The 27,024-nt window shown below is 43.3% G+C and overlaps 1 protein-coding gene across 4 annotated transcripts in view; it reads right to left on the bottom strand.

The window, feature by feature from the left end:
• The window catches only part of loxl3a (lysyl oxidase-like 3a), a 30,757-nt gene extending 3,861 nt beyond the window's left edge, over positions 1–26,896 (bottom strand). The window contains exons 1-13 of one of the 4 annotated variants that reach the window (XM_023841918.2): positions 24,562–26,896; positions 22,119–22,439; positions 21,490–21,653; positions 19,097–19,305; positions 11,177–11,239; positions 10,111–10,167; positions 9,286–9,478; positions 8,317–8,497; positions 6,168–6,322; positions 4,625–4,795; positions 4,041–4,196; positions 2,758–2,917; positions 1,875–2,118 (exon numbers count right to left, since the gene is read on the bottom strand). In XM_023841918.2, the coding sequence (XP_023697686.1) occupies positions 1,875–2,118; positions 2,758–2,917; positions 4,041–4,196; positions 4,625–4,795; positions 6,168–6,322; positions 8,317–8,497; positions 9,286–9,478; positions 10,111–10,167; positions 11,177–11,239; positions 19,097–19,305; positions 21,490–21,653; positions 22,119–22,425 (2,060 nt within the window). In that variant the 5' untranslated portion in view covers positions 22,426–22,439; positions 24,562–26,896. The remainder of the gene's footprint in view (positions 1–1,874; positions 2,119–2,757; positions 2,918–4,040; positions 4,197–4,624; positions 4,796–6,167; positions 6,323–8,316; positions 8,498–9,285; positions 9,479–10,110; positions 10,168–11,176; positions 11,240–19,096; positions 19,306–21,489; positions 21,654–22,118; positions 22,440–24,561) is intronic. The other 3 variants (XM_023841915.2, XM_023841916.2, XM_072697973.1) reach the window with 3 other exon arrangements.
• Positions 26,897–27,024: the final 128 nt, after the last annotated feature.

Raw genomic sequence — 27,024 nt, 5'->3', positions numbered from 1 at the left:
GGAAACAATGTAAAGTCTTTCACAGAACACAGGGGCCCCCAGCTGACTCAACATCCTCAGTGTGGAAAACCAGCCCAGGACTTTGCGAAATAACAGCTACAATATAACATCTCAGTGTGTAGCTACTGTGCTTATATAAATGCATAAATACAATGATTCAACTTCTTAAATTGACCCATCATTAAACTAAATATTCTAAATCAAAAAGACTCTAAAGCTCTATTTGCCGAACTATGCATCCGTGTAAGGTTTGGCTATTTTGACTTTTCCCTTTTCTTGACAGGTTTTTGCTCTAAATATGATTAAATTTTATTATTAATCCAGCACTACAGCAAAGGGTCATCAGGATGATGTCAGAGCCCATGGAGCAAGCACCGGTCCCCGCTATGGCTGATGGTAAAACCCAGATCTGTCCCACAGTGAATACACACTGCCCACATCACATTCCTGTTGGAGAGATGTGATGTGATGTGATGTGTATGTCGTAGCTGGATGCATCAGCCCCGAAAAGGCAACTCCACAGCAGTGACTTCAAAAACAACCCAATTCTTACATAATTAAGTATACTGATACCATTACTTCCATTTAATCCAGGCCAAGTAAAAGAAACATATTTATAACGTATGAAACTTCGCTATCCGAACCACGTATGTCCACTTTTTTTTTGAAGATTCTGACTTTTTACCATAGATGAAATACAACCATTCTCTGTTTACTGATAGCATTTGAAAGCTAATTGACCAATGAAAATATGTCTTTGAAGTCATCTGTGTAGTAATTAATATTTATGTTTATGCTAGTTGGCATTTGTATTCAATATGATGTTTCTATTGATTACTTTATATCGTTAATATTAACAACTGAACGTTGACAGTTAACTAACACTATTGTTAATTGTGAATATAAAGTGAGTTTGTATGTTATTGACACTGGCATATTTGCCACACTGACAACAATGCACATAAGCCAATTTTAAAAAATTAAACCATTCACTGTTGGCTGTGTAAAGATTCTCTTTGTGACACTAATAGTGTCTCATTTTAGGTTTAATTTCTAAAGTAGTTTCTGAGAAAATACCTTTTTTTATGCTTCTTGAATAATGGCTTTTTGGAGTTTTTCAATGGACAGCGACGATAATCATATTTACATTGCCATGGCAACCACCTTCTAAAACATAATTTTAAGGTTTCAACATGTCTTAAAGTCAATTTAAAGCCTTCTTTAAATAATCCCAGGATTATCTGTTGGTTTCATTGATGACACGGTCAGCACTACACAAAGGCGGCACCAACCATTGCAGTAAATTTCCTCAAATTCAGCGAATCTCCTGCAGCTTAACACTAAGAAGGAATCTGAACTTTGACCTTAGACCGGAAAATTGTATTTCAGAAACAAAACAGACTGAAAGCAGCCAAGAAATCTCTCCTACATTTTAACAACACACAAAAGGATTTGCTAGTCTTATATAAGATATGATCTACGTCCAGATGCCTAAAGATAACTTTCTCACATTGCAAACTGATTATCATTTCTCACAGCAGATGAGTCACAAAGACCCAGTCAGAGATTCTTCTTAAGTGCACTTGTGAGATTAAATAGAATTTAATTGGGAAAAATCGCATCAACAAAAACATGCAGAAGTAAAAGTGCAACCAAAGTGCACATTCAGCATCCGAAGGACACCCTGAGGTACAGAAACATGCAGCACCGCAGTCCAAGGGAGAACATGAGCGTGCACAAGTGCAGTTACACGGCTGCGACCGGCCCAACCATGCAACGAGGAAGTCATGCTGCAGAGTTACTCCAGGCCTCACCAGAATGGGACAGGAATGGCTAGGGCATGCTGGCAAGCCACAGCGGGGGCTGGCGTTTACCTATGGCACTCGTGCCACACCCAGGAGTGACGGCCGGCCTTGGGGCGGAAGTCGGCACGGCCGATGTTGTGGATCTCGGAGGAGAAGCGGAGCAGCCGCCGATGCCCGTAGGGCCAGTTGGCCCTGGCGGCTGACTTGGAAAGGCAGTTCTCCTCGGCGGCACAGTAGAGCATGTGCAGGGGTCGGTCCTCGATGTAGGCCGTCTGTTCGACCAGCGGGGCATTCAGCACCAGGTCAGACGACGCTAGAACACGGGAAAGGGGGTATTTCAGTTACTATATCTAAGGGGTTCAAGTTCATGCTTTGTTTCCAAAAGTAATTCCATCCATACATACATCCATCCATCTTCTGTAACCTCTTATCCTATTCAGGGTCAGCCTATTGCAGTGGCTACGGGCACAAGGCAGGGAACAACCCATTGGATGGTACACCATTCATATTCACAAACGGGCAATTTAGTGGAGGAACTAGAGTACCCAGAAGAAACCCCACAACGACACAGGGAGAACATGCAAAACACACACATGGAATGTGGGCCCAGACCCCAGACCCCAGACTCCAGAGGTACAAGGCACCAGTGCTATACACTGCACCATTATGCCACCCCAAAGGCAACTCTTCATTTTTTATTATAAGCTATTTCACAAGAACTTTGGATTTTATCCTGCATCAGTATGCAATTAGTTTGTTTTCACTTTTCCAGAACTAGAGGGATACTCAGACGACAAACTCAGAAAGTATGAGAAACTTAGAATGTATGAGATTTGTACATGATTTTGTCAGCCGGCTTTCATAGTTTTCTGTCGAACTGGAGAAAAAGCTGCGGCAACAAGCATGACGATGAATTTCCTCATCCTGGAGGCATCGGTGAGAGGTCACTCACTCTCGGAGCAGATGACACCGGCGGAGAAGCGCGACGCGGCCTTCTGGCAGGTGACCGTGGCGTGGTGCTGGCAGTGACTGAGTGACATCTCCTCACCGGTGCACTTCACCCCACTCAGAACCATGTCCGTCATGTTACTGCTCTCCCAGTACCACGTTTCCTTGGCGACAGGCACAGACGCAGGCAGTCAGGGAGGAGAATGTCACACGTGAAAAGTGACAAGTTCCGATGTGCTTCCGCTCTATCATAATACGCTTAAACAACAATGTAACAAAATAAATTATATAAATATGGTTAAATAAATCATCAAAACATCAAAGATAAGTTTAAATTACACAGGCTCAGGAAATCTCGTATTAAGTTGAATGGTGAAATCTAAACCAAAACGTGACCTTCACATTTACATCATTCATTTGTTCTCTTTTATTTGTGGTAACTTTAGTCCCATTTTCCCAGTTTTAGAACACAGCTGTAATTTTGAGTAACTGTCATATGCAACAATTATTTAGGTGAAAATACTTTATTCATTGACACTTTATCTGCCCCATAACTGTGAAAAAAATGGATTGAGTTGGAACCGAGAGATGAAAAAATATTACAGGAATATATAATTAAATGCTACCATAAACATAACAATTAACATACAATCAATAAAATACAGAATAACTAATGGAATTGTGCTCAGATGGGCAAATGAAAAGAAGTATTAAGCAATTTATAAGATTTAAATAATTGAAATGAGTTAAATGAAACATTTCCTATAGAGGTAATCCCTGGGTTAAGAACATCTGACATACAGACAACTGATATTATATTAAAAATCTGGCTTAAATACGATGGTTCATAATAACGCACGGACGCACTACTTTGTTATGCTCGTGAAAACATTACGCAGCTTCAGCGCTTTATTGGCTTGCGGTACAGTACAGTACTATACGTAGTTACTTTTATTATTACTGCATAATTATCGTTATTGTGTACTGTACTACTATTGACTTGCCTGCAAACGTGACTTAATGACAGACTTGGGGAATGGATCTCGTTCGTAACTTGTTTGTTATTCATAAGGACTACCTAGATACATTTTCTTGTATGTTATTACTGGTCATTCCCAAGCACTATTATTCTACATTTAAATCTTCTAATCGCACATCTGCATTTGTGGACATGGACGCATTCGCATGCTAACCCATTGGTACGACCATCGCTGTTGCCTGGCTACAGGGACGCAGTGGTTGGACGCGCAGTGCACTGGACAGCCTGTCACCCCCGGCCTTACTCACTGTGATGGCATGCAGGGAGTACCCCAGCCCTAGCTGACGACAAGCCACCATGGCCTCCTTCGTGGTCCATCCTTCACTGCACACAGTGCCCCACCTGGACCCCACCTTAACCTCCACCCGACCCTCGTAGTTGGTGCGTCCGCCAACAATCCGGATCTGCGGAGAGGCCCTAACAGGTGTTAGCATGCAAGGACCAGCCCACCCGCCTTCTGAGCCCTGTAGGGGGCGCTCTCTCTTGCTCGATTGATTGTGAGTGGCCACGGCACCTGTTTCAGGAGTTTCACCTGGGTCTTTGAGGGATCTGTTACGTTGTCTGGGGTTACGTGCTACAAAGGGTGTTGCGGCAGATGAGTTTCGAGCAATCAGTCTTCCTGACACCTCAACCTTAGCACCAAGAAAGCCATTTGTCTCAAGGACAGCTGGGGTCGAGACAAATGTTTCCCGCGGAAAAATGACACCACCACCATCCCATCGATGGGTGTCAGTTGGCACTGATTGCTGGTTCTGATCAGAGTGTTAGCTGAACTGTTAACCCCCCCCCAGCGACATCACAGGGTGAGATAAGCGAGTGTGGCGCCACCTACTGGCAGGCCGCTCTTAGCGTAGCCCAGGCCCAGCTGCCGACACACCACCATGGCCTCCCGGGTGCTCCAGCCCTCTCCACAGACCAGCCCCCAGCCCTCCGTCCCATTCCTGTCTGTCGCCAGCACCTCCACGCGCCCCTCCAAGCGAGTCCTCCCCCCTGTGAGTCGCATCTGTGCCGGGGCAGGAGGTTAGTGCGTGGGTTACAGGCAAAGCAAGGCTTAAACCAGCAGAGACTTGTAGATGGATGAGTACCAGCATTCTGGAAAAAAGAGTATACAGGGGCGGGGCCACAGGGATGTGGGCATAGCTGAAAGCTGATTGGTCCCCGGAGTGCCCCTCCGCTGTCACTCATTGATTCAAAACATATCATTGGCTAGTGATATGGTTGGCCCCTATGTATGACATATGACCCCTCTTATCCCCCACCTTAAAAAAAACCTCAAAATGCAGCTGATGCTAAACACAATGAGGTAAACAGAGTGCTGGTGCCAATCACATCGAACAAAATCTCTGTTAATGGTGATCCGCAGAGAAGGTCATCTCAGAACAGCACGACATCTCACCCCTGCTGCAAATTAGCTCATTGGCCTGGAGATATGAGCAGGTTTTACTACACATTCATATCCAATAGCTTTTGTACTTTTGTGTTATAAATATCATACATGTCAGTACTCTAAGTCAGTAGTATCAGATAAATGTTACGGGTTAAAAAAAACTGCTAGAGTTGCTAAGAAACTAACATTAGTGTCATGCTCACGGGCACCAAAAATGAAATGTTACAGTCTCAGGACAGATTTCAAGGTACCCAGGGTCAAATTCACAAAAATCAAACGGAATGCTTTGATTTTGTAGTTTGTTCAAAACACTGACACTCAGCTTGACTAACATTAATCAACAAAACGATTGTCAACTTACAATAGTAAAAATAGCACTGAATTGCAAATGCTAAATCTGCACTCAAAAGGCCCCGTATGCAGTATGAATAGCGGGGCAACCTTGTAAAAAGTATAGACTATGATCTGATGGTGCATCAGACACTAATGTATCTATACTCAGGGGCCAGTTTATTAAGTATTATTAACTACTATTATACTTAGTAAGTAGGTGGTTCCATAAACAGTCACCTTCCTAGAATTTTCACACACTACAGTGTCTAGAGCTTACAGAGACCAGTGTGATGAGTAAAAACATCCATTCACGGGCAAAGATATCGTAAGTGGAAAATACATTTTGATACAGCACACCTAACCTAACAAACATCATAGCGTAGCCTAGCCTACCTTAAATATGCTTAGAACACTTACATTAGCCTAGAGTTCGGCAAAATCATTAACACCAAGCCTATTTCATAATAAAATGTTGAATATCTCATGTAATATATCTCATGTAATATCTATGTAATAATGTACTGAAAGTGAAAAGCATTTACTCATCGTAAAGTCAAAATGTCGTAACACAGACCATCGTAACCCAGGGAGCGTCTATATGTAAAACACCTCAACACTTAGTAGATGGGATCAGATCAGGCGAGCACCGTCTAACCGTTTCCTCGTAGGCCATGTAGGGCACGTTGCACCTGACGGACGCGTCTTCGGCGTGCTTGCAGTTCTCTGACGTGATGTTTTTGAAGGGGCAGTTCCAGATGGACTTCTCGGTACCAGTGCACATGACCTCGTTCATGTGAATGGGGCCGATCCCTGCGGACGGAACCGGAGGAAGGATCTCAGCATGTCACACTGCAGCCGTATCATAAATCGGACCCTATTATTCTCATATAGAGTGCCCACTAAAAGTCGTGGGACTCTTGCTTAATTCCGTACAAATTGTACAAATTTATTGGTTTTATGACAAAAACCATTATTTCATTCATTTACAAAAAAGTAGTTTAGTTTTAAAGTAAAACATTAATTTCAAATATTAATAAATGAAACGAGGTTATAGCTCTAAAAGAGCTGTTCTGATTTTAAAAAGTAATTGACCAGCCGTCTCATTGGGCGTTTTTAATTAGAAACACCTTTGCAATAAGATAAAACACCAAACATTTTTGTTTAGTATCCCATTGGGAGCCAATGACTACAATAGTAAAAAGAAAATGTCTGGAAGATACGTTGAGATAAATTTTACATTGTCAATGGACTTTTGTTATGAAACCATTAAATTTGCAACATTATTTTGCAACCCAAGACTTTCTGTGAGCTCTGTGTAACCCATCCAGCAGAATTCAACAGTATAACATATAGGTCTTGGTACCTGGCATTTAAAATTTATCATGAAATCCAGTTATCTTTGTGCATTTGTAATTTTTAGAGCTGGAATTAGACTGAAAATACTAAAATAAAATAATATATCCATCCATCCATCCATCCATCCATCCATTCCATGCACCATATAGCACAAGGCTGGGATGTATCCTAGATAGCATGTCATTCTATCACTTGATAAACTGTATATTGCGTATTTCCAAAAAACATTTAAGGCGATTTCAGAAGTGCTCTCCATATTTGTCTACAGCCCACAGTTAAAGTCTTCTCTCAGTCAGCAGAGATGTGCTGATGTTCCTGTGGACCACGTGATGCCTTCTGGACAACAGCAAGACGTTCACAAAGTTAATCCGTGCTTCCCTCACATGATCAAAGACCCCTAAGGTTCTCCCTCTCCCCCAAAACACAGCCATGACTGTAAAGGGTCTTTTATTTAACTTCTGTTTTTGGTCGTTCTGGGACAATGAGGTCCATCCCACTGAAGTGTTCAGAATCTGATACTTGTACATTTAAGATACTTATGATAGTCATAATTTTTGAAAACGCTGTGCTTAATACATGAAAGATGTTTATTATTCATAATAATGATATTTCATTTTTAAATTATTCTCTTTTCCGGAATAATATTCTTTATTGCCCTTTCTGTGACACAGATGTGAAAAAACTATAAAATACAGAGGCCGTGGTTGTTTTTCCATCTGAAGGGGGTGAGGTGGGAGGATCGCAGCTATTTTTCTGTGTTTTCCATTTTTGAAGACTCAAATGACCCCACCAGCCATGGAGTGGGGGTGGGACCAGGCTGGGGGAGATTTTTCTGTCTTTCAGGCATCTAAGATTTATTTTTCAGACATCTAAGAAGTCTCTCACAAATTGTTTTTTTTATATTGTTTTTATTGTAATTTGGATTAATAGCATCCAAATTATATTATATGCAATTTTCATACAATGCCTACTGAGAACTTCAGGTCTGCATGGCATGTACTGGTGATTAGAAGATCACAAGTTCAAAACCGTGACTGGCAGAGTGATGTCACCCTTGGGCTCCTGTGCAAGCCTCCCAGTTTTCCCAGGAACTAGCTGAAACTTACATAGTTCCTTATACGTCAGACTGTTCTCTCCTGAGTGTCTCTTTGTCTGGTCAGGGGCGCTACCGGGAATGATGCATGCTGGGAGTTCACAGACAAGATCTGACACCACCGTGCTCTCCCCACATTGCTGACCCGCTGACCTCTGCGCACATGCTCCGACATGCCAACTGCAGCTGCATGAGTTCTGCGTTGCAGTTTAAGTTTGGTGCCTACGGGGGGGGGGGTGTTGTTTCCTAGGTAACGCTTCTGCGCTGTTGCTATCCGTCGGGGTAGCTAATTGAGTTAGCACATTGCGATAACGGCGGGCTGAACGTGTCTCTGACCCGCGGCACTCCTCCTCACCCTGGCCCAAGCGCGCCCCCGTCAGGGCCTCCCTGGCGCTGCCGAAGCCCAGGTCTCTGCACACCACGCTGGCCGCCTGCAGATTCCAGCGGTCGTCGCACACTGTCCCCCACTCCCTGTTCTTCAGCACCTCCACGCGGCCCTCCCCAATCTTAGCACCCCCCTTCAGCCTCACTTTGGTCTGGGGGGGGGGGGGGGGGGGGGCGACAGCACAGTACACAGAAGGGTTCGGTTTGAAAATGCATCTTCAGAATCGAAATCAGTACTAGTTCAAAAAGTACAAGGGATTTGTTTTGATGGAGATGGTGATATATAGCAAACAAATGAAGCCATAATCAAGACAAAAGTGTAAAAAAGAATAAATAGAATAAAAATAAAGATAGAGATAGAAATTCAATAAATAAGCAAGTATAGCATCAGTCAAGAGTCTAAACACACCTGAAAATCACTTGTTTTTCAGCAAGATAACGACCCTAGAGGTTATGCAGTAAGTATCTTATGAAACAGCAAAGAGATGGAGTTCTGTGACAGATGACCTGACCCCCATGATTCTCTGACCTGAACCCTTATATATACAGCTGGGTTGGGATGAGTTGGATCAAAGAGTAAGAGCAAGGTAGCCAACTTCAGGACTGATGGAGAAGCATTCCAGGTGGCTACATCTGGAAGCTGGCTGAAAGAATGCCAAGAGTCTGCAATGCTGTCATCTAAGCAAAGGGGGCTGTTTCGAAGTGTCTAACTTTTAAGAATATTTTGAGATATTGAACACTTCTATTGGTCGTTGTAATGAGGCCTTTAACTGTAAAAGTACATTTAAGGCTGGTGTGTACAGACTTTTGACTGGACATGTAAATAAAGGTGAGATGACCGGATGCAGAGTATGAATAGTCACAGAACCATATGTCACAGCACAGCTTTCAAAGGAAGCAGAAAGGGTCCATATAGCTCCTTAGCATAATGTCACCCTACCACAGTCTTGGTCTTCTTCTTCTGGCCATTGACCTGTGAGAACAGGGGTCCTGGCATGCAGCTGACCACAGCCGGCATTCCGCCGGTACAGGGGGCACTGCTGTTGCGCTTGGCGATTTCCAGGGGGCAGACAGACAGGTGCACCTCGTTCCCCGTGCAGGCGACAGAGTGGATGCGGAAGCCATTTGTGTGCCTGGAGGCGGGGCCAAGGGGATGGGGGCGGGGCCAAGGTGATGGGGACGGGGTCAAACTCACAGCGAGCATGCAGTGATGGATGACTGCGCATCAAGCATCTAAGCAGGATGCTGGGTTTATGTTCATGAACAAACAACAGATGAATAGAATAAAAAGCTGTATGCAGGCAGCTCTCAACTTATGCAAATCAGACTTAAGTAAATCTGGAGTTACGCAAAAAATATGTGAGATACACAGAGTTTATGGAAGCGCTAACGCAAAAAGATGTCAAACACCTGTGAATTTACACTTTGAATAATTAATCATGGAACGCCCCTTTCTGAAATCAGTATGTTTTTAACCAATAAAGAAAAACACATAAATACTAATACATAGAAAGAAAATCATAAATTATTAGAAACTATATTTTACATGAGTAAGCAGTTAGAAAATAAATGAATAATCTTACAAAATGACAGGATCATGCATGAAATGATAACAGACAGCAGTATTTATTTGCAAGTGGTAACCAAACACACAGCAACAAGCTTTTGGGTATGAACATCTACAAACAGGGACAAGACTCACGAAGAATGGAGATAGCTAAGGTCAGAACAAGGACAATGGAGCGAATCGGAAAACAAAGCTGACCTTTTCTGAGGCCTGGGGTTGCTCGCTTTAGAATGAGATTTAACTTTCAAAGTAGCCCTGCAAAGTGAACAGTCATTATGAGCCCTGGTTTCTAAAAGAAGCGACTGATCGTATATTTATATGACCATTTCAAATAAATTTAAACTGCATTTGCAAGCAATATTACACAATTAATCCAATGATGTCTCACCAATCAAAGCCCACACTGCAAGATTGAAAGTCACAATGAATGTAAAAGTGATCAGAGTCACAGTGACTCTATAAAACGCAAACTTAAGTTGTTGAACTACATAATTAAAAATAATCATGAGGGTTATATCAGTATACAGACTTTAATATTCACTCAGAGCATCACTGGATGTAGGTAGCAATGCAATATGATTTATTTTGTGCCCTTTGATAAGACAGCTTAACTTAACAAATATTAAAAATGATCTGAAAGATGGAAAAACACTCCATCTTGTGAAGGTCACTGACTCCACATGTGCAGAGTTGGAAAGAGGCCAGGAAGTGATCCAACAGGCACGTGCTTGGTGCCTAAGTGACTTATCTTGCCTGCGGGCTTTGAGGATAACAGCTATCATGGAGACTATGACGTTTATTTAAGGTTCACGGAATTATACATCTGTTAGTCAGACATTGATAAATGAAGAGCAAATTTCCAAAACTCGGCCCACTTTTTGCCGCTGTTGAGATGAGCCCAAAGTCAGGCTTCCTCGTCATATGGTATTTTTGTGAAACTTCCAAAATTCACTCACGAGTCCAAAGAAATTGTATCAAAAATGCATCCCATGCACTGAGTGAGTTTTAGAGACTTGCCCTCCAAATGTTATTTCAATAATGTAAAATTGCAATCATGATTTGCATGCCATTATCATCGTCAGTATCATTGCAGTTACTGTGATTGTTGTTAGTTTTGGCGTACAGATGATATCACTATAGACAGTGAACAGAATGATCTGCAGCAGGGAGATAAAGCCAGCACATGCCCCCCCCCCCAGCACAAACATGCTCTCGCACTTCGTCTAAGGAGACGGCAGCCACAGCCGCCCCCCTTAGAATGTACCTGGATGATGAGGAAGCAGCAGCCTTGGGCTTTGCGGCTCTCTTTTTCATCTGTTTAACTTGTCTGCAATTATAAAACAGCAAAGCTGTAACAATCTCCACGCCAGACCCATGGGTGGGTTACGGCTTGGGTCCACGTTCCCCAAGTTGTGAAGGCATTTGTGTATTAAGTCACCCGGTAGCTATGGCAGTGCTAGTTACTTATTAAAGCCCAGGGTTGTCATGGATACTACACCAGTTTTGGCCAGCTGTGGTTTCTGGGGCCCCAAGGCCTTTTTAGTTAGCTAGGGGCCTCAAAAGTCTTATGGACAGGGGCCCATGATTCTCAATCTGCCCGTGGCCAGACCCTATGCTACAGCTGTGCTCCGGATTGCACTCGTGTTACAGGTGTAATCAATGCGTAGGAGTCAGGACAGGGCACACTAATGAACACTAATGGTTTGCTAGAGTTGCTGCAGTCAGTGATGGATTAAGAGTTCAGGGGCCCCTAGGCTACACTTTCCGGGGGGCCCCTCTTCTGCCCCCACTCCCTAAATAAGGGCAATAATAAGGGAGAGCAGTGGTGCCTTAAGGCTTTGGGAAGTGCCCTTGTAATTAAAAGATTGCAGGTTCGAATCCCCGACCAGCAAGATAACACTGAGGTACCCTGAGCAAGGTACCGCCCCCAAGCACTGCTCCCCGGGCGCTGAGTTAGCTGCCCCCTGCTATGTCATGATGTCACATATGGGTTTAAAGGCAGAGGACACATTTCGTTGTTGTGCACTGTGTGCTGTGTTGTGTCAATAATGACCACTGATCACCAAATTCAATACAATTAACTCTAAAATTATTAAATACTAGTAAATATAAAATCATTACAAGAAAGTCAAAGAGAATGTGACGCTGTATCAAAAGAGAGCAATCGCATCAGAAGAACAACAAACGGGCAACTTACACTTTCTTGTCAGTCACATGCAGCAATAAGAAAGAGCACAGAGACCTCATTCAATAATACATCTGAACAGCAGTAACCGTAAAACATTACACTCTGACCCAGAATGTGCCAAGTGCATCCACAATGTGCACATTTACCAAATTCCAAAAGAATATAAAACAAGTTCTTAATATTTTCCTCTGTGCTTTCCTGTCCTAAAACTCACTGATCATGTGTGTAAAATCCATTTTATGTAAGAAACAGACTATGCATACCAGAAAAGATACATTTAGAATTGATCTCGTCGTTCAGTTTTAACCAATCACCAACTTGCAAACAGATGAATGACCAATAAAGGATCACTTTAAAGAATTGTAAAGAAAAAAAAAAAAAACAGACGGCTGCAGCCTAGGTACGCCTGTTCATTTATCAGCCCCTGACTGTAATACACTAATTGGACACAAATGAAGAACCACTGCTTTTAATCAATGAACTTTTGCACCTTTTATGATTCTAAAACACTTTGGTGAGCGTCAGCTGTATTGCCCTCACACCTCTCAGGTTGTAGGGACAATTCCTGAGTTTGCAGTGTGCTTAGTGTGTACTACAAACTGCCTGTAGTGTACTTGAACAAATCCTCTAAGCTGAAGTTCTCTGGTAAAATATCCTGTTACCGATGGCATGAAAACAGGAGTCAGTCTGAATAAACAGCCTCTGCTAAACAGCGCAACATGCTGAGTATGTATCCACTTCAGTCATGTTGACATTTCATACAAACAAATGCATATTTTATACAACACTTGAACACTAACAAATTTAAAAAGAGCGCATCCTAGCTTATTCTCCACTAGGATCAAGAGGACAACATACAGCGAATATTCATTTCATTTCCAAAAGTGATTAACTGATTAACACAAAATGAATCGCATTTCCACTGCACACAGACACTTCACATCGGCCTTCTTCAGAACAGAACTAGGTCTGGGTGGTACTTATTTTACAATTTAAATATAAGACGATTTGCTGGTAGAGTAGTGAGATCCATTTAAATTTTATTTTTCTGGAAACTACTTGCATATTCCTTACACAGCCCATGGAAGACTTTCTGGAATGAGCTGCCAACCATCTGCTTTCGGAATAGCAGTGGAATACCATCAGGCAAAAATCAAGTCCCGGTCACATTCTCTGCTAGATTATTACTCAGAGAATGGCATTCTCTCAAACCAGACCCCTGGGTTTACAAACCACTGGCAGGCTATCAAGAAAGCTTAAAGAAGAACGTGGCACCATCACGACCCTCCCCAGTGCCCTGGAATAACAACGACCTCTGACCTTTTGGTGTCGGTCACATGACAGCAATAAAAAGCAGCACGAAGTGACTTTCCAGTAATATGCTTCAAGTTTGAAGAGTGTCATTCCAAAAAAAATGCCCAGAGGAATACTCCAAGCACCTCGAGAGCTGGAATCATCTCATCTGTCCCTGACAAGGTCAATTTCACTCACTAAGAAAACCGTTTGACTTCCTGCTTCTAGGAGAGAGCAGGGTAATCTATTTGCCCCATGCAGCAAATCTGCCACTGAAAACAAGAGATTAAAGGTGGATAAACAGGACCGTCTGACAAAGACGCAGTTTGGAGCAAAGTGCATCTCAGATTCTCCCTAAAGAGGACTTAATTTTTGGTGCAGCTGGTAATCAGTGAGCAGCCTGTGACAAAAACATTCATATCCTTTCCCATAATTTGGCTTTATGTGGATTGTTAGGGAATTGGAGAAGATTCACCAATCCCCATAATTGGTTCAGTATGTCCCTGAACACATAAATGTGGGGACGTATTAATAGGGCAACCGAAAATACTGATAATAGCAGGAGCCACAAGGAATCCTGCTGGTTGGTTACATTCCATCAGCCTGAAACGTATCTGTGGAATTCACTAGAAAGGATCGAGCTTCTGTGACTGCTCAATTAGTTGTCAAGTTTCTTCTGTGAAGCTGTTTATTTTTTTTGTTGAAAAGTCCGAAAAAAAAACAACTTCAGTTTTCATATAGGTTTCATATTTCGTGATGTCACATAAATCCATTATAAAAAATATCGATGGTTATATATCATATAACAGCACATTATGTGCCGATGGATTTCGACCCATTCAGTTAAGCATGAAAGTGACTTCAAAAGGGAAAATATCTCATTGAACAGTTTCACTGGAACTGTATCTCATTCCATAGAATAACTACCATTGTGGCAACTGACCACATACTATTCTTGAAGGAATCCTTTCCGAAGGAGCAGGCACAGGACGAGTCGGCTGCGAAAAATGCGTGTAATGCTGATCACACGAGGCGGTCAAGACGGCCAAAATCAGGGCAGAAGGTCGGCAGTTTATAGTGTCTTTTAAAGGTCAGGCCTCTGCAGCCCCGGATGAGCACCGCACCCGGACCAGCTCGCACTCCGACGTCAGACAGCACAAGCCGAGCTGCAAAGAGCCCCAAGGCCGTCCTTCTTTCTCCTCTCTGGCCTCCTCTTTCTCGGCGAGCCGTGTCATGTCAGGCTTGCATTTCGCTGGCTCGTGTGAATCCTTGACTCGCTCCATGTGTGGACCTCGGCCACCAAACCGCGTCCCGGCGGCTACGTTCGGATACGGGCCAGGAAAAGGCTCCTCTGCGGAATCGGCGCTGCCGTAAATGAAAGTCAGTCGTCAAGACGACGGTGTTATGAATGGAATTCATCCACAGCGCAGACGGTTGAGAACTGTCCATATCAACTTCGTCTCCAGGGCTCTAAAATGACCTTGAGTGTTTGATCTCGGACTCTGTAAATGCTTCTCTGTCCATATTTCGAGTCACTTAGACTAAGTGCCTGGAAGCTGGGCTGGACTTTAGGGTCCCCCCTTAAATTATACTGAGTGGGGGGGGTGGTCCCACAATAAATATGGCTGGATCACAAACCCATCTGGAAAATGCCCAGTATGGCGGATGGTCCCGTCTGGAACTTATCTGATAAGCTGCTTGACCACTAAATCACACCAGCTGACTGACTGCATGGTTCTTTGCAGCATTTAACCAAAAGCCAGCCATTAACTCTCGGCTTTAATGCTCATAAGAACATAAGAAATTTACAAACGAGAGGGGGCCATTCGACCCATCAAACTCGTTTGCTCAGTTCAATGCAGTTATACAAGGTCCAGTTTTTAATGCAAGTTTATTCCATTAAGTTATTGTTAGCTGTAGTTAGTCTTCAATAATAACTCTGTTAAGCTGATGTGGTGACTTAGTGTTACTCTGCACCGCTGTGGTGGGGGTTCAATCCTGCCTCTGTTTTGTTCCATGAAGTCATGATGAACAATGTCATTGGGACAGACAGGTCTCCCCATAGCACATAACACATTTTTGGTAAGACCTTTGATTTAAATATGATTATAAAATAGTATGTTATATGGACATATACCATATACGACAGAATTTTTGCATATGTAGCCTGATAATGACAAATATATATATATATATAAATATATATATATAAATATATATATGTGTGTGTGTGTGTGTGTGTGCGTGCACATGTGTGTATATATATTTAAACATATTAAATGTTGCATTAACGTTGGGATTTTACTTGTCCTCTGTTATAGAAAATAAATAATAATCTAATTTTAGCTTCTGGATGCCTCTAGAATTCCCTAAGATGCTCCTCTTTCTTTTCTATAACAGGTGCCTTGACAGCATAATGGACACTTTTAAAGCGTATCATTTTGAGGTTGACATTCAGTTGCAGAGATGCCTCTACAGCAAGTGGGACGTAACGCGACAGAAGTTACCTACCTTTGAGACACAATCCAAGGCAATAAAAAAAACTAAAGATCTCTAATTTTCCACAACCTTGGTTTTGGAGTGAAAAAAAAATCCTGCTTTCTGTCACTGCTGTTTTTTATTTCAGATTAACATTTTTTTCTCCACCAAGGATCCACTGCATGCAGATGTTCTGATCATCGTTAGATGGCATCAAATCAATGTTAACTCAAGCCAGTCATATGGGCAGCATTGCTCTAGAGTCTAGAACTTTCCATTCTCTGTCCACATCTAATCTTACTGCATGTGATATGAGGAAAATTGTACATTAGTCCACACATTCCTTCAGGTCTAATTTCTTTGGCATAGTAATATAAACCAATCTCTTCCAATCTGTGGACCATTGATTTCTCTTCCAAATCATCTGACACTCATTCCCAATCAGGGGCCAGGATTTCCTATTATCAAGACTGATGACAACCAGGTAATGTAACAAGAACAGTTTCAATGGTGTTGATACACAGACTAGTATTTATATGTAGTTTTTAAATACCTTATTTATTTTTTACTTAATTAATCACATAAGTATTTAAAAACTTATTTTTGTCATGTAGAAAGCCAACATGCAGGAAAGTCATCACTACGTACAACTAAAACCTTGGAACTTCAAACCCTTACATTTATAAATTATTGTGTTTTTCTATAAACCACAGGTGTCAGACTCCAGTCCTGGGGGGCCGGAGCCCTGCACATCTTTGGGTTTCCCCTCATTTAACACACCTGATTCAACTACTTGTGCTAATTACCACATAGCTGTTGAGCTAAATCATTTGTGGTGGAACAGGGAAAGAATTAAGCTACACAGGGCTGCGGCCCCCCAGGACTGGAGTTTGACATCCCTGCTATAAACTGTCAAATAGTAAATTAATACAGCGAGACACTAAGCATCAACACGAGCTCTCAATCTGAACATACTGGGCACCATCGTGTTTTACATGCACTGCAGAAACGTCTGATCTCAAGGAAAGACACTGACCCCAACGTGAATTGAACACGCAACCTTCTGATCTGGAATCAGACGCGCTGCCATTGCGCCAAGAGGCAACTTTGACTGAAATGCGACACAAACCTAGGGCTCAAATTATGATATGTGAGTACAATGATATATCAGTATGCCATCGCCATTGTTGACCACTGTAGACCATTCTCAGTAGGTTCTCACCCTACAAGCTTTGGAGTTTCAGAGATGCTCTTACCCAGTAGTCTGACCATAACAATTTAGCACTTATCAAAGTCACTCTGGTCTTCAACATGGCAATTACGAGAGGGTCAAACTTCCTATGCCAGACCTTGAATGTTCTATTGTATTCTATTCATAATGTTTTGGCTCCTCAGTCAAACCTCATTGCGAGACTACTGCAATGAGTCATCCATAGCCACTAAAGTAAGATATGGTGTCCCGCAGGGATCAGTGTTGGGCCCACTACTATTCAATCTATATATGCTAACGCTTGGTAACATAATTAGAAATTACAGTGTTAATTTTCATTGTTATGCTGATGATACACAATTGTATCTATCTGTCAAACCTAGTGACGCATCCCAGCTCTCTTCTTTAGCCGACTGTCTGCTAGACATCCGTTGTTGGATGGCAAGGAATTTCCTCATGTTAAATACCGAAAAAACTGAGGTTCTTTTAATCGGTCCTAAGGATGCTCGCAATAATTTTGTAAACCCCAACCCCAGCGGCCTCCCTACTCAATTTAAAACAGTGGTCAGAAATCTTGGTGTCCTGGTAGACTCCGACCTCTGCTTCAGTGCTCACATAAATAGCATTACCAGTACGGCATTTTATCATCTACGGAACATAGCCAAGCTTCGGAAGTTGCTTTCCTTTCAAGATGCAGAAAAACTAATACATGCCTTTATAACTTCTAGATTGGACTACTGCAATGCCCTCCTTTCGGGTTGTCCATCTGGATCCCTACATAAACTTCAGTTAGTACAAAATGCAGCTGCCAGAGTTCTCACAAAAACTAAAAAATTTGATTACATTAGCCCTATCCTGTCTTCCCTGCACTGGCTACCGGTCAAGTTTAAGATTGACTACAAATTATTGCTATTGACCTACAAAACTCTGAATGGCCTTGCACCACAATATCTCAATGATCTTCTGGTCCCTTACAACCCTTCTCGCCTGCTTCGTTCACAAGGAGCAGGATATCTATTAGTTCCTAAAGTAGACAGGGCTACGGCAGGCTGCAGAGCATTCTCTTACAGAGCTCCGCAGCTGTGGAATGGTCTCCCAGCGGATGTGCGGGATTTAGGCACACTCTCGCTTTTCAAGTCTAGATTAAAAACGCACTTGTATAGCTTAGCGTATAGGAAACCTAGTTCTGGTTCCAGCTAGTCGCTCACTCCCAGTCAGACAAACAGTATGAGGTGAAGAGCTGGGTGGGGATCGGTGTCATTGGCTTTGGATAAACTGAGGCGTCAGTGCTGTCACTCTAGCTTTACACTAGAGTGCTGATGTTCAGGGAGTCCCCATGCCTGTGTTCCCGCCTGTCTCTCCATCTTTCTCATGCTGCTATACCCAGATCTGCCGGAGCCTAGACGAATATTGCACTCGATCATTTTGCTTGCACTGCCTCTGGTTTCCTCAACTCTGGCTAATACACAATTATTCTTACTTCCTCCCTCACCCCTTCTGGGGTGTGCTCCCTGGAGCACAATGTCGTTGAAGAATTTATGCCTCTGCTGCCTGCAAGACAACTACCTCCACCTCCGGCAACTACCCTCCAACCTGCCTGCCCTTGGCTCACGCGATGCCTCGCCATCCTTCCCTGCGGCTGTGCCTCTATTAATCCTGCCATCGTGCATCAAGCACCCCGTGCCTGCACCGGTCGGCCGCTGCATTGAGACTGATATTTCAACCCCTGTATTAGCTTAGTCATATCATCTTGTTTGTTTGACTCATCTGCCGGCCCCTGGAGGATGGGCTCCCCCTTTGGGTCTGGTTCCTCCCAAGGTTTCTTCCTCTTAGGGAGTTTTTCCTTGCCACCGTTGCCTTTGGCTTACTCAATGGGGGGTCCTTACGAGGCAGAAATGTAAAGCGCATTGAGACAATGTAATGTTGTGATAATGCGCTATATAAATAAAATTGAATTGAATTGATTCTGACAGCAGCCAGGGGGCGCCATTGCACGCTTAGAAGGAGTCACTTACTTGTACGTGCTCCTAACCTTCCTCTCGCTGGGGAAGCCCATCATCCCACAGACAACCCGGGAGTTCTTCGGGCTCCATCCCTGGCCACATATCTGCGTCCAGCTGTCCTGCAGCTTCACCTCCACGACTCCCTCTGTGATGGGCATCCGCCTCGCACCCCCTTCTGCTAGGGGCCGCAGCCGCACCTCCTCGAAGTGGTTCTCGTCCACCTGCGTTTGGGTGGAGAGGGCAGGGAAACTCCTGTGACCAGCCTGTTAGGTGCATTGGTGGGGGTCTCCTCTCACCTCGCAGCTTCAGTTCTGCTAATGCTCAGGGCGTGCAAACAAATCAAGAACAAGTAGCAGAACATCTGCTCCAGAGAAACAGCTGGACCCAGCAGCAAGGAAGAACCTGACTGCGATGGTCGCATTGAAAATCAAGTGATCATTCCTTCTGTCTAGCTACCCATCCATTTTCCAGTAAACGATCACTTCCTCTCTCTTCCCTAACGACAGGATCAAAATGAGATGGATGCACGGACCCCCGATGGGATACAAGCACTACAGGGAGAAGTCGAACCCTCAGCCCTGGAGTTGTGATGCTACAATGTTGCCCACTGCGGAACCACACAACCAACAAAAAAGTTCAAAACCAAAGCAAAACTCAAAAATACTTTATCACTGAATCCTATTTCAGACTGAGTAGCTGGCGCTCGATTTAAAACTAATATATCATTTCAACAGTCGACCATATGGCTCGGCAAAGAAGACTGCTGACGGGACACCGGGGCAGATAAGCTCTTGCTGTTAACACTGTTTATGGAGGGAGCGTTCGTCTCCGGTCCACTGCGCCCCTGCGCCCCCAGCCGCAGTGGACATACCGAGTGGGGGCCAGCTAAAGGCTGATTCATAGCGCCAGACTGTTTACATAGCAGCTGAAATGACTTTTCCAAGGTTTGTCTAACAACTGGCCCATAGCTAAGAGCCTTGAATGAACCCGTCCATTCAGGATCCCGCGGGTGGGGGAGGGGGTGTCAGCCAGTGAGATTTCTTGTCTGAGGTGGCAAAGGAACGCCAGAGGTACTGGCCACATCACCGCCCCCCGGATTAGCGGCATTCCCACAACCTCTTATGAAACCTTTGCTTATGATCTAGTTAAATCAAAGAGCAGGACATGTCCCAGCTTCCTCTCCGCCACTCCGGGAAATCTGTGAAGGAGGCAGAGAGCACAAATTGCTTCTGAACTGGCGACTGGAGAGAGACCTCTTTGTGGAGTGAAAAAAACAATCCGATATTGAAACTGGGAATAAGATTAAATATGTTTAACATGTACTACAGGGGACACAGGACACCCTGAACACACTCAAAATGGACACCTACGCGTTTATTAGCAGGATGAAACCCACACATACACACTAAACACACAGATTTGGGGCTTGAACCACCAACTCAAGACATTTCAAGTAACCATGGTAGCTACAGGGCCACCCAGAACTGAAGGAACGAATTTCAGAAAATGTGGTAAGACACTAATGGGACTTTTCAGTCACAGGAAAGCCCAATCTGGGCAATGTACAAACACAGTGCTTTCTCCATTGATTTAGCACCTATGATCTGCAGTCTGGTTATTCCATAAAAGGCAATCAAGAAGCATTAGAAAATTACGAAAACATAATCTACACATACACTTCAGAAGAGATCCACTGGGTTCCCAGATGTTCCTCAAGATACTGAAGTAGAACTCATTAAGAAATTAGCAATGCAGTTCAGAGTGCTGCAAACTCTATCCCATGCAGTGAGGACTTTGCCCCTGGTGGTGGTGGTGGGGGGGGTTTCCCATTATGAATTTTGGGGAGTGGGGATGGGGGGAATTTTGCCGGCTGACAAACCCATCAGCCCACCGGTAAAATGCCTGGTATGCACGATGGCCAGTCCGGGCCTGGTGCTCATGATCTTACACGTCCATGATGACCATCAATCTAAGGGGCCAACACTTCAAGACAAGGTGCGACTTTTAACCTACTGGTAGTTGTCATTATATGTCACAAACAATTGAACAATATGTCACAAAAATGCAAAAGTAAAACATAAAAATATAACATTTTACCAGTGTTGGGCATTTCAGGTCTAGAAGGTGCAAACCCAGACCAAGATTTTGTTTCTATCAACCAGTTGAGTATAAAGACAGAGGACTCAACTGGTTGGTTAAAACAAAATCTTGGTCTGGATTTGCAGCTTCTGGACGTGAAATGCCCAACACTGCATTTTACAATGGTTATCCATTGTAACAATTCAACCTCCATATCACACAGATTCATTTGCCTGCCCAATGGTAGCTGTTCTGATAGCTACAGTGGAGATGAGTATCACCACAGGTTTGCTAGATAGCTTCAGCTCTCTGACCACCACCCCCACCTCGATGATGTTGGAGTCTACAAAGCCAGGCAGCCTCTCATCCTTGCAGATCACGCCAGCGTCCTCGTCGTGGGTACAGTCGCTGTTTCCCCAGCCACGGGACCGGCACAGCCCGATGCTTTTCTCGCTGCCGCCACACTGCACATTATCCAGCCAGATCTTCCCTGGACACAGTTTACGGCCCCAGGGAGTAACACAGCAAGGCAGCCCAGGGACCCGTCAGTGATTTCATGGATTTTATCCATCAAAACAATTCACTATTCCATTTTTTGTTAATCATTTAATCATTACTACGCCTTGCATCACTTAATTGTACTTCCCACTGTTTGGTTTTGAATATTAACCCACAGTAAAATAATTCACATGAATATATGAACTGTCATGATTAATTAATGATGATCAAGCATGGGATGAGTATGTAACTAACACTTAGTTGCTGGTTAATTAATGCATTAAGCATGTACTACGTTATTCTTGTCCCCTCAAGTAAAGTGTGACCCTACATACTTTTACCAACGGCCCTTCTAATATTAATTAATGGTGTTAGTATGACATGTGTGTCTGGGCTGCCACTTAACCATTTGCCTGCCTGCATTTCCCAGCATGCCTTTAGCCGCCAATCAGCTCACCTGTCCCCTTGCCGTACTTGGCACTGTGCGTCCAGCCCGTGGCGGTGACGAAGCCCAGCTGACGACACAGCACATGGGCATTGGCTATGGTGAAGTCGTCGTCGCAGATGGTGCCCCACTCTCCCTTGTAGAAGATCTCCACGCGGCCCTCGTTGTGTTTGCGGGGGTAACCCGCCAGCCGGAACTTGAGGGTGCTGCCCTGAGGCGGGGGGGAGGGCGACTCCTGGCTCAGGCAGAATGGCAGCCAAAAGCCCACAAGTACAGCTGTTCCGGCGGCTGAAGGTCGCCACCATCCCGGCTGCTTCATCTCCAGGCCAATGACTAGGAGACGGTTCACAAAACATCATGTAGCAGCAACAGTCTGAAAATGTGCTTTATTTTAAAAGCCAAAAAAGAAAAATTGCTTGCAGTAACCATTTTAAACACAATTGAGGGATTTTTTTTTTAGATAATACCTCTGCCAACAGTACATGTAACATACTGCACTAAAGGGCTTCTGTTTAGGAACAGACAGAAAACAGGGCAGAGTAATTTTAAGATGTCAACATAGGGTCGAAAAATATGGAGACTGACATACAAAGCAGCCTCAGATGCCATTTCTGTGCTTATTTGGATTGTATAAGCAGAGAAATTGAGCCTTCCCTTTGTGAAGGAGTTCCGTAGGAGGCTTGATAAAACATGCGGCCTTGTCCTGAAATGGATCTTAACTTACTGTACGAGTTAATAAACCAAGAATGACCAGTCTGTTTAATAAAGATGCCAGTCCTACTGCAAGCTGGGTGCCCCTAATGGTCAAATCCTAGAATTACCCCTGCTCACCCAGAAAACTGGCTATTAAAACCAAACCAGACAGATCAAAATTGGTGCAGGACAGCTGTGATTTTGAGCGTCATCCCAGAATGGTGTAGGTGGCCAGAGATCTTTATTGGAAAAACATTAAGAGGGCACCAGACACTCACTGTTCACTGACAATTATCTGAATACACTGCAGCTAACAACTGGTTTTCTGGAATGTTCTATGTCTTAATAATGGACAAACCAGTGCCATATTGCTTCTAAATACTAACTCAACTTAAGCTTCCATTATTCAAAGCCCAAATGTGGGCCACAGCCTCACATTAGACAACCACTGGGTAGCGGTCATCTGAAACCAGATCTCAAAATGTCCTAAGTAATCAGTTTCATAACAATTTCATAAATCCGACATAATTTATTTTCCATAGCTGCTCATCCAAAGTAGGGTTAGAATTTGGTGATCAGTGGTTATTGACACGCCACAGCAACAAAATGTGTCCTCTGCATTTAACCCAAATGTGACAATGTGACATAGCAGGGGGCAGCTAATTCGGCACTGGGAGGGGCAGTGCCTTGCTCAGGGTACCTCAGTGGTGCCTTACTGGTTGGGGATTTGAACCAGCAATCTGTCAATTACAAGCGTGCTTCCCTAACCATTGAGACACCACTGCCCACATGATGAGAATGGAGTCAGACAGGGAACACAATGATGACCGTGCATCGCAGGACACATGGTCATAATCATACACTAAGGGCCATTCAGAGACACCAATCTTCAAATCTGCGGGTCTTTGAACCACAGGAGGGAAGGAGGTAATAAGCACAGAACCGCAAGCAGGAAACGAACCAACAATCGGAGGCCACAACGCTACCCGCTCAGCTAGGAAGCGGCCGGCATCGTGCAATGTAATTAGCGTAATCAGTCCCAGAAGCGACTTTGCGAAATGCAAATATAACCGCCACGATCGGGACTTTGAAAAACTTCTGGCAGGTCTGTATAAGAAGAAAAACTTAGGACTGGAACGACCCTCAGAGAAAAACCAGGTGTGTTGACACTGTAATCGCATTTCATTATTTATTTTCACATGTTAAAGGGATCTGCTTTTTTTGTCGTACGGATAATGCAGAAATCCAGAGATGGCGAAAATTACACAAAAGGATAGGAGAAATGAACAAACCAATGCCAGGTTGGTGAAATATCCTTAAACGCCATCAACGTTACTCAATTTAAATACGTAAAGGTTAAAAAACTGTAATGACGGTCTGATTACGTGTAATATAATAAAGAACAATAAAGGTCTGAAATGAGGGATAGGATAGCATCATGTCTCTAAAAAGACTAAAAGTAAATTAGTGACAAGGAAAATGTTTTGCCGTTTTAAAGTGTGTTTAGAACAACTCACTGATAGGTTTTACTATGACTCGCAAAGGATGTTTCTAATTAAACGTACCTAAGTTGGACACAAAAGCACATCACAGACAACAGCTGCAGACGTGTGATGGTACCCCACTAAAACAGCAGAATACAAAACTAACCAAAAGCAGAGAAACCATACGGACATCTGGAAAAGTTTACAAGTTTATTTTAAAAGGTGTTTTCATGCTTTTTTATTATTTTCATATAACATGCAGAAAACGCTGCACTTACCTCAATTGATCAGAAGGAAAAAAAAAATTACAGTCGATCTAAGTAAGAAATAAAGAAAAGCGCGGAGAAAAGAAGCGCATTGGGTTTGCTCTGCTGGTCTGGGTGCAGCCTCTCGGGGGATCGTGGTTTCCCCGGATCTTTCGGTATCTTCTCTGGGTCTGACTGAGTCCCGGACGTCTGCACGGCTTACAAAGGGGGCGGCTTTCCAGAGAAACACTGCCCCTTTTCATCGGCCCGGAGAGCTTGGAACGCTCCTGGATATATAACGCATTAAATGCACATTCCTGTCAGAAATTACACGGATTCACCTTTCACAAAATCCTTCTGCTGCAAAATAATAGCTTGTATGAAAACGAGTTTTACGACACAAGTCAGTGGTTGAATTATAAGCTTATGGAAACGTTGCATTTCCTGTATCTGTATCTTTTTTGTATCCTATGCATTTAGATGCGTATTGTATCGTCTCAGAGGGTGAGACTCACACCCATAATTCGATACGTAGGCTACTCTCCTATGAAACCCAATAGAGGCTGTAGATGTTTCCTGCTAAACTATTGAATTCATCCATCCATCTTCCAATAGCCTATCCTGTGGGGGAACCTGGACCCTATCCCATAGTGGTCGATGCAGCGAAACGACTCATACTATGACTAACTAAATGTTTTCCTATACTTACAATTACACTATCACTTGTTAATGGGAGTATGATATATTTTACTTCTTTCATTTTATCTATGATTTTTATTTCCTTGATTGTTCAGAAATTTAGAGACAACTACAGAGAATTTCAGAGTCAAAACTTTGCAGGGCAACTGGTTCACCGTTTAACGCAATAACGTATCCATGACCATTAAAAACTCGTCAACTTTAACGCATTTTTCATGCACCGACGCGGCGTAACGTAGAAGGTGATTGTACTAACGATGACTCACCAGTAGGGGGCTACTGGGAACAGTGCAGTAGGACTATTACCTGGGTTCATTCATGTGGAATAGGCTATGGCCGTTGTAATTTTATTTTTTGTGATATTTAATATATTTGTATCCCATTTAAATTCGAAATCCATGGACCATTGGATGACAAAAACATCCTGTTACCAAATATTATTGTCTTTTTGGAAGACGAGATGTGGCAAGGTGAACCCATGTGACAAGGTCATTCATTAAGTAAACCTGCACCTTATTACCATTGGTGATTAAATGGGGTCAGCTGAGCGTATACTATCCATTATATACCTTATGAAGAATTTCCCCTTTGGGATCGTTAAAGTTGCATGTGTTGGCTTTGCTCCATGGAGTTTAGGGGATTTTACTGTCTACCTATGGGGACTGGCCCAACCTTTTCCAACCTGCTTGCCACATCGAGCATGGAGAGCATTCTCACCTACTGCATCTCAGCATGGTACATACCAGCTGCAGAGTGCAGGGACCAGAGAGAGAAGCCCTGCAGGGAGTCCGCAGCGGTGCCTAGAGAATTATCACTGTGCCACTGCCCTCAGTGTAGAACAGTTACAGCAGCCGGTGCCTCAGCAGAGCGACCACCATCTCCAGCGATCCCACACACCCCAGGCATCACCTCTTCATCCTCTGGCCTCTGGTAGGCGCTACAAGAGAACCAAAGCCCACGCTATCCGGATGAGGTTCAGTTTCTATCCAAAAGCCAGTAGCAATCTAAATCAGGCAATCAGCCAACTCTACCAAGACTCACTCACAGTACTGGTTATTATTTATTACATCATGGACTGTAAATACTTAGCTCACAGTCAATATTCATCTCATACTGTACATTACTCACTGTACTATTGGACTGCAAGCACTTTCTATGATTTATCCATTGCACCTTAACATGAAAGCATATTGCTGTTGTGTACATGGCCAGACGTACACACACACACATTCCTGCACATTCCACGTTTCATAACTGCATTTTGGGTAAATGTGTAAATGTTTCTGAGGTAATATTTACTTTTGTAATTCTAGGAACCACACACTGAACCTCGCTGTACGGCAATAAAAGCTCTCTCAACTTTTAATCAACCCAGAGGTTAAAAAAAAATATTTTCTCTGGAACTCATGTTTACAAAAGACCTGAAATGACCCCCCCGAGCAGAATAAGAGGTTAGAAGATGGATGGATAGACTGATGGATGTTTGCATGCAAAATGTTCTTTGGCAAATAACATTAAAACTTTTTAAAATCTATTGAGAATGATCACAGCATTTAAACACCGTGGAAATGCCAATGAATAATAGTGTTTTTGTGTTACTGTAAATAGGATTGAAGCAAGTAATTTTTAGCACCCCTCTCCTCAGAGCACTTTGCATGTTTTAGCCAGAGTCACGTCTGACTGGAATGGAATCTGAATTTCCCAAACTCCCTTGCCAATTCCCCAGTGATGTCAACGGTCACATCTGAATTAAAAAAACTTCATCTACATGCATTTAAAGAACATGTTAATCGAATC

The sequence above is a fragment of the Paramormyrops kingsleyae genome, chromosome 12 (assembly GCF_048594095.1).
Source record: "Paramormyrops kingsleyae isolate MSU_618 chromosome 12, PKINGS_0.4, whole genome shotgun sequence".
NCBI classification, from domain to species: domain Eukaryota; kingdom Metazoa; phylum Chordata; class Actinopteri; order Osteoglossiformes; family Mormyridae; genus Paramormyrops; species Paramormyrops kingsleyae.
Note: the sequence above shows the minus strand (reverse complement) of the source record. Positions and strands in the feature narration are given on the sequence as shown.